The sequence below is a fragment of the Neophocaena asiaeorientalis genome, unplaced genomic scaffold (genome assembly GCF_003031525.2).
Source record: "Neophocaena asiaeorientalis asiaeorientalis breed wild unplaced genomic scaffold, Neophocaena_asiaeorientalis_V1.1 scaffold684, whole genome shotgun sequence".
Classification (NCBI taxonomy): Eukaryota; Metazoa; Chordata; class Mammalia; order Artiodactyla; family Phocoenidae; genus Neophocaena; species Neophocaena asiaeorientalis.
The window spans coordinates 3,137,573-3,150,094 of NW_020174048.1; the positions used below are offsets into that span (position 1 = coordinate 3,137,573).

General features: G+C 39.0%; 1 protein-coding gene across 2 annotated transcripts; it reads left to right on the plus strand.

Moving 5' to 3' along the window:
- Positions 1-243: 243 nt before the first annotated feature.
- On the plus strand, positions 244-8,005 carry LIG4 (DNA ligase 4). Of its 2 annotated transcripts, none has more exons than XM_024754033.1 (2): positions 244-460; positions 4,160-8,005. In XM_024754033.1, exon 2 carries the CDS (start codon positions 4,211-4,213, stop codon positions 6,944-6,946), a length of 2,736 nt encoding a protein of 911 aa, XP_024609801.1. In that variant the 5' UTR covers positions 244-460; positions 4,160-4,210; the 3' UTR covers positions 6,947-8,005. The 2 variants fall into 2 exon arrangements, with proteins under 2 accessions (XP_024609801.1, XP_024609800.1); XM_024754032.1 differs by having other exon boundaries at positions 4,183-8,005.
- The last annotated feature ends 4,517 nt before the right edge of the window (positions 8,006-12,522 follow it).

Sequence of the window (12,522 nt, forward strand, 5' to 3'; positions counted from 1 at the left end):
TTGGGGGTCTCCCTCAGCGACGAAATCCACTCTCGTGGGCCAACCGTTTGCAAAGAGCACCTGCTGCTGAGGCCAACCGGAAATGTGTTGGTAACCACACTGTAAACCCCGTTCCCTCTGGGCCTCTGCAGCCCAGTAAGGTGGGCGGTCCTCCCAGTGCCTCCCGAAAGGTACGGCGCCTGCGCACATCATCTCCCTGACGTCACAGCCTCTGGGCCCGCAGGTGGCGACGGCGCTCGCGTACATCGGCAGCGTGAAGTCAGGGCCGCTCCGTCCGCAGGAAGCGATTGCGCCTGCGCAGGGAGCAGCTGGCGGAACCGGCCTTCGATGCTCCCGCTTCCGGTTTGGCGGCGGCGGAGGCAGCGGCTTCAGGCTTGGTTGGCGGTTTGTGTGACGGCCCGGGAGGGGCCTCGGATTCCACGGAGGATCCAGAGGTGGAGTCTGGGCAGGCGGAGGCTGGGTAGGTGTGGCCGAACAGGAGGGGGCCGTGTAGCGTCTTCTTAGTCCAGGAAATGCTACAGTCTTAAGAGTTCAGGTTTCTTCTTCGTCCTTCGGTTCATCCTCATCGGGTCCCCGGGTGAGAGGCACCGACACCCTGGCGACCCGCCGCGTTAGAAGCCCGGTCCCAGGTTCGGGCTCTTGCTCTGGACCCCCCCTCCTGGGACGTGGGGCGAGGGGACTGTAGTGTCCCCCGCCTTTGACGCTCAGGAGCCGTGTTGGCTGCTTGAATGGCCTGATTCCGGCGCCCGCCCCGCCGGCTGGAGACCCCTGGACTCAGAGGTAACGGTTTGCCCAGGGCCAGGGCTCCCCCGGCATCCGCTGATGAGGGTAGTGTGGACCGTCCAGTGATTTTGCGGAGAGGGAGTATGCTTGTTTCTCTTCTTACACCTTGTCTTTCACTAACTTCCTGCCTCCCACAGCTTTCTGGCTTTTTCTCACCACTAATTTCTTTCTCCTGAGGTTCTCCCAGAATATCACAAAGTGCTGTGGAAGGTGGGCTCCTGTCAACCTTTCTGTCTTGTCGAGGGTTGCACGAAGGAAACTTCACCTGTGCCATTCCTTTCTCTCCAGTAGAAGAGCATTGAATCATCTCCCATATTCACCGAATAAAACCTTGCTAGTGTGTCGTGTTGTATATAGGCAGCAGCTGAATAGATGATGAGTCATTATTGTACCAATTATTTGTATATATTCTCTTGAAAGCTTTGCTTATCCTTGTCAAAATGAATCGTCCCCCTCTCTTCTTACCAGCTTAGTATTTTGTAATATTCATGTGTTCAGTGTCTTTTGGGTCAACAAGCATTATAGTACTAAAATCGATCAGGGGCTTCCTAAATGCCAGGTGCTGTGTTAAGCATCTTATGTGAGTTGTCAGGCATCTTCTACATAGTTATCAACCCCACTTAACACTTAAGGAAACTGAAACTCAGAGAAATTAAGTAGCTGCCCCATATCACACAGCTATGAAGTGTTAGACTCCACATTTAAACTCAGATTTATTGGACTCCAGAGCCTGAGCCCTAACCACAAACTTCTTTGTATTGCTTTTTCACAAATCAAAAGCATCAGCCAAAGTCCTCAGAATCCAGAAAATAAAATGAAAGGAGTATGTAAAAAGCAGTGGAAATGGTAATATTCGACTCTTTTGTACTATTTTAATAAGTAAAAATATTTGAAGTCTATTCATTTTATACTAATTTTGGAATCCTTGTTATCTATGGAGCAGTTTTACGATGCATACATATTTACATCATTACGTGGATTTCAACATTAGTATGAAGTAATTTGAGCCTTTGCCTGAGACTCAAATTTCCCTTTCAGGGAAACTTGGACTTTGAGACTGTAATAGAATCTACAGATAAATCAGAAACCCTACACCAATCTTGAACATTCGAAGAAGTATTTCTTAACATACTTCGTTTGGTATATATTATATATGAATTGTAAGCAGGGCATTATATACTGTAATGCGCTGGGTTGAGGGAGCATGTTTTGAGAGATGAGAGAGTGAACAGACCTAACCAGTTGGTGCAGTCAGTTATTCAAATGAGACACAGCCAGAGGAAGCAGTTCCTGTATTCAGAGATAAAAGACTCAGGATTGTGGTCTCTCCTGGGTTTATCTCGGCCTAATGGACTCTGTAGAAATTGGATTTCCTTTGTCAGGAATTAGACTGAGAGGTGAGGTTTTTTGCCCCATAGGCCCCCAAATGGATTTTGTTAACCTTCCCCAGAGTAGTCATAGCTGCTGGGTGTTTTTAACCAAACTACCCCATCACTCGTGTGTGTGTGTGTGTGTGTGTGTGTGTGTGTGTGAGATCAGCTCCTGGCCTTCCCTAGTGTGCTTTTCCAGGAACTCAACTGTAGGTTTCAGTAATTCATTCAACAAACCAACCTACTATGCGCCAGGAGCTAGTGGCACAGATTACAACATGATTTCTAACCTCCAGAGACTGACAGTTTAGTTAACGTGGTGTTGTAGTTAACCATGTGATTTCTCCTGCTAGATGGTGTAGCCCTCGTGCTGATAATACTGTGTGATTCTCTTTTGTTTGTTGGGGCCGGGAATTTCATGGACTCTGCACCACAAGAGACCTCCCCACTCCCCAGAAGCTGCTCTGACTCCCTGCCCTCTGGGCTACGTGGGGATATGCCAGGAGGTATCTGAAACCACAAGATAAAACACGGCTTAAATTCCTAGAGTACACATTTTACTTGAATCTTTTTTTGGAAAAGTTAGTATATTTTAGTATTCCATAGTTTAAACCATATTAGTTCTGATATTTTATAGATTCTAATAGAACTTGCATGATTATTTAAAACTTCAAAGAAATTTTATGCTTGTGGTGACCACTTTTATGCTTGTGGTGACCACTTTAGTCCAGGGTCTAGGGTCTAGAATAAGGCCCCCATTATTTCCTCTCTGACTTTTAGGAGATATTTCAGTGAAAAGCTCTGTCTCATGACATTTTACTTTTGCTATATTTTTGTTAAAGCACTTTTCATTTTATAGTTGTTCCCATTACATCTCTTTTTCATTGCAAAATGTACTCCTGAGGCAGAAACATACTGTATTTGCCCATAGCACAATGCATGTCCCATATATAGTCAGCAAGTGGTTTGGGGATTACTGGCATGGGATTATCAGCCAAAAAAGTGCACTAATGAATTTAAATTTATAAAACAGTAAGTAACTATGATAATAGAGTTAAGAGATAGGTAAAGCAGGGGCTTCTCTGGTGGCACAGTGGTTGAGAGTCCGCCTGCCGATGCAGTGGACATGGGTTCGTGCCCCGGTCCGGGAAGACCCCACATGCCGCAGAGCGGCTGGGCCCGTGAGCCATGGCTGCTGAGCCTGCGCGTCCAGAGCCTGTGCTCCGCAACTGGAGAGGCCACAACAGTGAGAGGCCCATGTACCGCAAAAAAAAAAAAGAAAAAAAGAGATAGGTAAAGTGAGAATTTCATGGGGAGGATATTTTGATTTGGGTTTTGAATGCTAGAGTGATTTGTCATAGCAGTGAAGAAGTGACAGTAAACATAGTCATAGGCTTTGTCTGGAAGAAGACGGTACTTATTTGGGGGAAAGGACCCTATCTACGTAGAAGTTCAGTTCAGCCAAATTTCAATTCAGTGAGCTAGCAATTTGTTAAAAACATGACTTTAGGAAGGTTTTTTTTTTTTTTACATATAATGGGTAAACAACAAGGTCCTACTGTATAGCACAGAGAACTATCTTCTCTATCCTGTGATAAACCATAATGGAAAAGAATATGAAAAAGAATGTAGATATATGTATAACTGAATCACTTTGCAGCAGAAATTAACACAATATTGTAAATCAACTATACTTCAGTAAAAAATAAAACAATAAAATGGGGAAAATTGTTTGTAAATTGAAAAAAAAAGTTTGTTTCTGGTGCTGTGTGGTGGTGGTCTGAAAGAAAAAGAGGGGAAATATAAGAAAAGACCTCAGGAGCCTAGAAGTGAAATGGGTTTGAAACAAAATAGTTGATTATCATTCAATGTAGAGGTTGAAAAGAGACATCATTTGTAACATTGGTCTGTTTTCATTTAACAAACATTATTAAACATTTGTTATGAGCCAGGCACTTTCTGTGAGGTCTTTACATTAAAATTTAGTTGAATTTTATCCTTTACAGTTATTCTCTTTTTGCTTTATCAGATAAACCAGAAGATTCACCGTCGCTTCCATGGCTGCCTCACAAACTTCACAGACTGTTGCATCTCACGTTCCTTTTGCAGATTTATGTTCAACTTTAGAACGAATACAGAAAAGTAAAGGACGTGCAGAAAAAATCAGACACTTCAAAGAACTTTTAGATTCTTGGAGAAAATTTCATGATGCCCTTCATAAGAACCAAAAAGGTGTCACAGATTCTTTTTATCCAGCCATGAGACTTATTCTTCCTCAGCTGGAAAGAGAGAGAATGGCCTATGGCATCAAAGAAACTATGCTTGCTAAGCTTTATATTGAATTGCTTAACTTACCTCGAGAAGGAAAAGATGCCCTCAAACTTCTAAACTACAGAACACCTACCGCAACTCGTGGAGATGCTGGAGACTTTGCGATGATTGCATACTTTGTGTTGAAACCCAGATGTTTACAGAAGGGAAGTTTAACCATACAGCAAGTAAATGACCTTTTAGACTCCATTGCCAACAATAATTCTGCCCAAAGGAAGGACCTAGTAAAGAAGAGTCTTCTTCAGCTTATAACTCAGAGTTCAGCACTTGAACAAAAGTGGCTGATACGGATGATTTTAAAGGACTTGAAGCTTGGCTTTACTGAGCAAACTGTATTTGCTGTCTTTCATAATGATGCTGCTGAGTTGCATAATGTCACCACAGATCTGGAAAAGGTCTGTAGGCAACTGCATGATCCTTCAGTTGGACTCAGTGACATTTCTATCACTTTATTCTCTGCATTTAAACCCATGCTGGCCTCTATAGCAGATATCGAGCGAATTGAGAAGGACATGAAACACCAGAGTTTCTACATCGAAACCAAGCTGGACGGTGAGCGTATGCAGATGCACAAGGATGGGGACGTGTATCGGTACTTCTCCCGCAACGGCTATAACTATGAGGATCAGTTTGGCTCTTCCCCACAGGAAGGTTCCCTTACACCGTTCATCCATAATGCATTCAAAACAGATGTTCAAAACTGTATCCTCGATGGTGAGATGATGGCCTACAACCCTAATACACAAACTTTTATGCAAAAGGGGAGTAAGTTTGATATTAAAAGAATGGTCGAAGATTCTGATCTGCACACTTGTTACTGTGTTTTTGATGTATTGATGGTTAATGATAAAAAGCTAGGCCAGGAGACACTGAGAAAGAGGTATGAAATTCTTAATAGTGTTTTTACACCAATACCAGGTAGAATAGAAATAGTGCAAAAGACACAAGCTCATACTAAGAAAGAAGTAATTGATGCTCTGAATGAAGCAATAGATAAAAGAGAAGAGGGGATCATGATAAAACATCCTCTGTCCATTTACAAGCCAGATAAGAGAGGTGAAGGGTGGTTAAAAATTAAACCAGAGTATGTAGATGGGCTGGTGGATGAACTGGACATCTTAATCGTGGGGGGCTACTGGGGGAAAGGTTCCCGGGGTGGAATGATGTCTCATTTTTTGTGTGCGGTGTCAGAGAAACCCCCTCCTGGTGAAAAACCATCAGTGTTTCATACTCTCTGTCGCGTTGGCTCAGGTTACACCAAGAAAGAACTGTATGACCTGGGTTTGAAGTTGGCCCAACACTGGAAGCCTTTTCATAGGAAAGCTCCACCAAGTTGCATTTTATGTGGAACAGAGAAGCCAGAGGTCTACATCGAACCTTGGAATTCGGTCATCGTTCAGGTTAAGGCCGCAGAGATTGTCCCCAGTGGTATGTATAAAACTGGCTGCACGTTGCGTTTTCCACGAATTGAGAACATAAGAGAAAACAAAGAATGGCACGAATGTACATCTCTGGAGGACTTAGAACAACTTCGAGGGAAAGCCTCTGGAAAGCTCGCATCTAAACACCTTTATGTGGGTGACGATGATGAACCACAAGAAAAAAAGCGGAAAGCTGCCCCAAAGATGAAGAAAGTTATTGGAATTATTGAGCACCTAAAAGCACCCAACCTCTCTAACATAAACAAAGTTTCTAATATATTTGAAGATGTGGAGTTTTGTGTCATGAGTGGAACCAAGAGCCATCCAAAGCCCGATCTGGAGAACAGAATCGCAGAATTCGGTGGTTACGTAGTCCAAAATCCAGGCCCAGACACATACTGTGTGATCGCAGGGTGTGAGAACATTCGAGTGAAAAACATCATCTCTTCTGATAAACACGACGTCGTCAAGCCCGAGTGGCTGTTAGAGTGTTTAGAGACCAAAAGCTGTGTGCCGTGGCAGCCTCGCTTCATGACTCACATGTGCCCGTCCACAAAACAGCACTTTGCTCGGGAATACGACTGCTACGGGGATAGTTACTTTGTCGATACAGATTGGAACCAACTGAAGGAAGTGTTCTCGGGAATTAAAAATGCTGGTGAACAGACTCCTAGGGAAATGGATCCTGTGATTGCCGATTTGGAACACCGGTATTCCTGGGACAACACTCCTCTTAGCATGTTTCGACACCACACCGTTTTTTTGGACTTGTATACTGTTATTAATGACCTAAGTACTAAAATCGAGGGGGCAAGATTAGCTGTCACAGCCCTGGAGCTTCAATTTCATGGAGCAAAAGTAGTTTCATGCTTAGCTGAGGGAGTGTCTCATGTCATCATTGGGGAGGATCAGAGTCGGCTTGCAGACTTTAAAGCTTTTCGAAGAACTCTGAAGAGAAAGTTTAAAATCCTACAAGAACGTTGGGTAACTGAATCAATAGACAAGAGGGAATTACAGGAGGAAAATCAATATTTGCTTTGAAGCTAGCTTTCCTAGTGAGGGAAGGCCTCTGATCTGGCTGACTCATTAAACCACATTTTATTTTAATCTCTTAAAATCTGTGCTTAAACAGTATTATTAGATATAGAAACACAGTAATCGTAACTTTTGATATAGAAAAGACACCCAATGGCCCAATGTCAAGAAAGAAAATTTTTTAACAGTGTAGTATTTGGTTATTTTTATAACCAAGATGAAATAAAATGTTTAACGTTAACAGTCTCCTTATAGAAATCTAGAATTTTGACTCAGATATTAATAAAATAGATTTAGAAGCTTTTAGAGTCATTAAAAACAGTGACCTAACAGGATTTTCTGAAGTCAAATAAAAATTTTAATAATAGTTTTTGTCTAATAAAAGCATTGCAAGAAAAAACTCAGAATTGTTACAATTGGACTTGTAAATAATATGTCTTATTAAGTTGAAGGCTAAAATTCCTCTTTTAAATGTGAAAAACAAATTTATTTTTTAAGGTTAAGTCAAGCTCATGAATACATACCTTGTTAATGATGTCATTAGCTAAATCAGGGGAAGTTGAATGAGGTTTAATGGTCTAAAAACTTACAGTTGGATCAGTTTGATTTTTAAAATCTCTTGCAAATTTAAAAGTACTTGGCCCACACTTAATGTTTTTTCTAAAATAGAGCATGTTTTAAAGAAAATACTTTTATGTGAATTTGTACTTCAGTATAAATAGTATCCACAAAGAGTGATTTTCTTAAGTGTAACCCATTGAATGTGTCAGAATGGCAGGTGTGTTATAACTTTCTTTACAGAGAAGTACATTGCTTTGACTTTTTTAAGTGACTTTTATTTACCCTTAGGTTATGTAAAGTTTGTATAGTATGTGTATGTATTTATATATATATTATGTCTGGATTTATACACCAAATATATAAATACCAAAATATACTAAATTTTGGAATGCAGCCTGCACATTTTGAAAAATATGTTTTTATGACATCAGTTAAATACTTGGAATTTGGTACCTGAGAAACTGTGTGTAGATTATTTGTAAGTAGTTAAAAATTTTATCGAACCCGTGGAACAAATGTATGTTATTTTGTTATATTTCTTAATTTAAATAAAATATTTAATGTACTATTAAAATAATTTCTTATCTTTATTTTCAAACAATTCATAATAGTTATTTCAGTCAAATAGACATTATGATATTAATATAATTTTTGATTCAAGTCATTCCTATTTCAGGTCCTTTGAATTTCATATTACTGAATGAGCTTCATTAAAATTTTTAAACTTGTATATTTTTATATAATGTCTATTGAGAAAAATTACAAAATACAGGTATGTGTAAATGAGAAGAAAAGTACATAATTTCACCACCGAAGATAACATCTATTTTAGGTTACCGATGGTGAGGAAAGCACAAAATGCATATTTACAGTGTGACAAATAAAATAAGCTGTAATGCTTTCTATGACTAGCTTTTCTCACCTAATAAATTGTGAGAATATTTACAGGTCACTAAACTATATCTACATCATTTTTAATTTCTGCACAATATTCCATTGACTGGTTTGTAATGTATCCAGCTGGTCCTTATTGTCTGGCTTTTAGGTTATGTCACTAAGTCACCCTCACTTCTTTACTGAGCTTTGTAATCAGTTGTTTGCTTTTGTAGAAATGGAATTAGTGATTCATGGTTACGTATTTTCCAGTGACTTGAGACACATTGTAAAATTCTGGCAAGGATGCCTTTCTGGATTTTCTTGGAGAGGTCAGTTTCTTAGTACTAGACCTGTTCTCTCTCCTTTCAATTCATAGGCGTTCTCATCTTGCCCAGTGGCTTTAAATGTGCTAATAACACGCACTTTTTTTAGCCCCGATTTCTTTGCTTAACTCTAGTTCACATATCTAACCATTTACATAACATCTCCTCATGAAGTCACATGGGCCTCTCAAACATAATGTGTCCAACCATAACATTTTTTTAATCATAGAAAAGAATTTAAATGCAACCAGGAGGATAGCATAGTGAACCTGCATGCACATCACCCATTCTCAACAATTATCAATGATTAATCTTTTTTTCATATTTATAGACCTCTGAATTATTTTGAAGTCATCTTAGATCACATGATTTCACCTAAAGATATTTTATAGTAGAATTCCTGACTTCTCAAACAAACATGATCTTTTCTTTTTAATTTTTATTTTCTGTTGGAGTACTGTGGGTTAACAATGTTGTGTTAGTTTCAGGTGTACAGCAAAGTGATTCAGCTAAATACATGCATGTATCTATTCTTTTTCAAATTCTATTCCCATTTAGGAAAATGTGTCTGAGTGTCCTCTTGCGTAAAATAGGGTAATAGTGGTAACTGGTTTATCCAGTGGTTGTAAGGACCCTGTGTGTATATACGTATTATGACTGTGTAGAACACTATCATCAGTTACTATTTTTGTACGTAATGTGAGAAGGAAAAATAATACGTGCAGAGGTTCTGTGATACATGGTAATAATAGAATGTGAATTGGAGAAAAGAACTGTGTTTGTAAGGGAAAACCCTGTAATGGGCATTACCAAACTTTTCTGGCCCTTTCTCCTACGAAGTGGTTCACAGCTGGGGAAGATTTTTGCCTTTCTGGGGTTTGGCAACATCTGGAGACTTTTTGATTGTTAAGACGGGGTGGGGCGGGGGGTGAGGTGTGACTGGCATCGAGTGGGCAGAGGCCAAGTATGCCGTTAAATATCCTACTGCGAACAGAAAAGCTCCTCACAAGTAACAATCCAGACCAAAATGTCAGTAATGGTGAGGCTGACAAAGAGTTACCTGAAATGTAACGAAAGAAGACCTTATATTACTTATGAGTAACTCCAAAAGACCGTACATAATCACAGCTTTGTTGCGAGCCAGTTTTTCATTCATAAAATGAAAGCTAATTCCCGCTTCTTCCTTTAAAAGTGTTAGTAACTGGGTTAATTAGTGTTTGCAAAGTCCTTTGAAGATGTAAAATCGTATGTAAATGCTATGTTATTAATTACCATTCTGGAAGACCGTGCTGTGATCCTTGTTCATGACCACAGCCAAGCCTCAAAGGCCTAAGAGGCACTGCGTGATTATTTAAGCTGGAACATTTATAATGAGAAAGATGGGCATCAGGACCTAAGCCAGTTTTCAATGGCTAGGATGTGACTGTATATAACTTGGCTCATTAAGACTAAGAAAACTATAGGTTTAGCTTTGGGATATGTCTGCTAAACAGGAGTAAGTTTCTTCCAATTTCACAGCACTGTATGCGGGGTGGGGGAGGGGAGTAGCAAGAATCCATAATACAATTTTAATTATTATAAAGAAACAATTAATTTATAGAAAAATTCTACTATTTATATTTATAAACTGGTTTTCTCTGGCCTGGGAGTCACTGTGTAACTCGGACTGGGTCTGATATAATGAAGACAATAAAATGAACTGCAAAGAACTTCTAAAGAAACCAAGAAACTGAGTATAATACAGTATGCTTTTTTCTGTAGGTATGAAGTGTAAATCATGTCCCATAAATATAATTTTATCCTTTGACAGTATAAATGTCTTTAAATTTCAATACGGCTCTTGATTTTACCTAATGTGACCATTTTCCTGTTAGGAGGTAGAATCTAACCTTCAGATTTAAATAACAATGTTGTCTTTAACTCAGCTTCAATCTGGATGAAGTATCTGTAGTGACATACTGGGGTAAATAATTCTGAGCTGTGAGATTTGGCTTTGCCAAATTCTGATGGACGGGAACCTGAAGTCTGAAGTCCGGGAGCCTGACTCCTCAAGCTCCGTTTTTCGTTCTCAAGATTGCTTTGGCTATTCAGGGTCTTTTGTGTTTCCATATAAATTGTGACATTTTTTGTTCTAGCTCTGTGAAAAATGCCATTGGTAATTTGACAGGGACTGCACTGAATCTGTAGATTGCTTTGGGTAGTAGAGTCATTTTCACAATGTTGATTCTTCCAATCCAAGAACATGGTATATCTTTCCATCTGTTTGTATCATCTTTAATTTCTTTCATCAGTGTCTTATAGTTTTCTGCATACAGGTCTTTTGTCTCCTTAGGTAGGTTTATTCCTAGATATTTTATTCTTTTTGTTGCTATGGTAAATGGGAGTGTTTCCTTAATTTCTCTTTCAGAGTTTTCATCATTAGTGTATAGGAATGTAAGAGACTTCTGTGCATTAATTTTGTATCCTGCTACTTTATCCAATTCATTGATTAGCTCTAGTAGTTTTCTGGTAGCATCTTTAGGATTCTTTCTATATATTATCATGTCATCTGAACTATATCATATTTTTGGTTATTAGATACATAGAAATAAAATATTTTAAAATAAAAATGTTTTCATTTATTGAAAAAATGCACACAAATGATACCAGTTTAATCATGGAGAAACATTACTGGAGTTAAGGATGTTATTTCATTGAAACAGCCTAGATGAAGAAGCCTTGACTATTTTCTTGACACATTTTTATAAAGGTTAAATTTACCTGGCATTTATGTTTGGCATGATAGCCAAGCTAAATTCAAACTATACTTTGTGTTTGTTTTTCAAGAATAAGTGCTAATTCTAAGAGCCTTGTCTAATTACAACAGAGACCCACTGTTTTCTTTCCTTGTTTTATTGCGCCGACAATGAACACCCTTAGATATTGGTCCTTGTATTGTAAATACAGATAAAAAGATAAGATCTGACTTGTTCAAAATGGATACTCTGTAATTTCAGATGATGAGATGGAAAATTAAAGGGCACAGTAGGCGCCAAATGGATTTCGTCTCCACTCAGCAGTGTTGTTGCTTGGAGAAGATACAGTTTTCTCCTCCGAAAGGTATCTCAAAATGGCTGTTCCCCAGAGTTTCCTGGTTTTCCTTCAATGTAAACTTATTAATTGAAGGAGTTTCTCCTTTTGTGTAGGAAATCCTCATGTAAAATCAGCTTACACTTTTTTCAGTAGAGAAATCTGGTTATGTATTTCTTATACTATTGTCTCCAAAGAATAAGTTCGTTAGAAGATAATCAGCAAAATACTTTTGCAGGCAGTCTGTTAACAACCAGGCCCAAACGCCAGCCTCGGGAGGAGCAGCTGACAGACTCATGGTTCGCTGAACAGGACAATAGGTTTCAACCTTATTTGATTTTGTTATTAGTGTAAATGAGATCACTGTAGGAGCAGTTGCTAATTAGCGGTTACCATCAAATACCTGATGGGAGATGTAGGCATGATATGCATGATTGTAACCATACTCATTTATTCGAACATAGTGAGAATGGAGGTTACATTTTTCATGATCTAATTCTTGGTTAGCATCGCTCTTCAATATGGAATTCCATAGATATGGAGAGACGTATGTGCAAGGGTGCTTATCACAATACTATCGGTAATAGAAAAATTGGGGAACGATCTAAATGGGTAAGTAAAATAAAGTACTTCATATAATGGTATGATAGACAGACATTAAATTATTGAGGAAGATTTCATAGCATGCAATGTGGACAAAATGATATAAACAGTATGCAATTAAAAATACTTAATTGCATAGAAAAAATATAA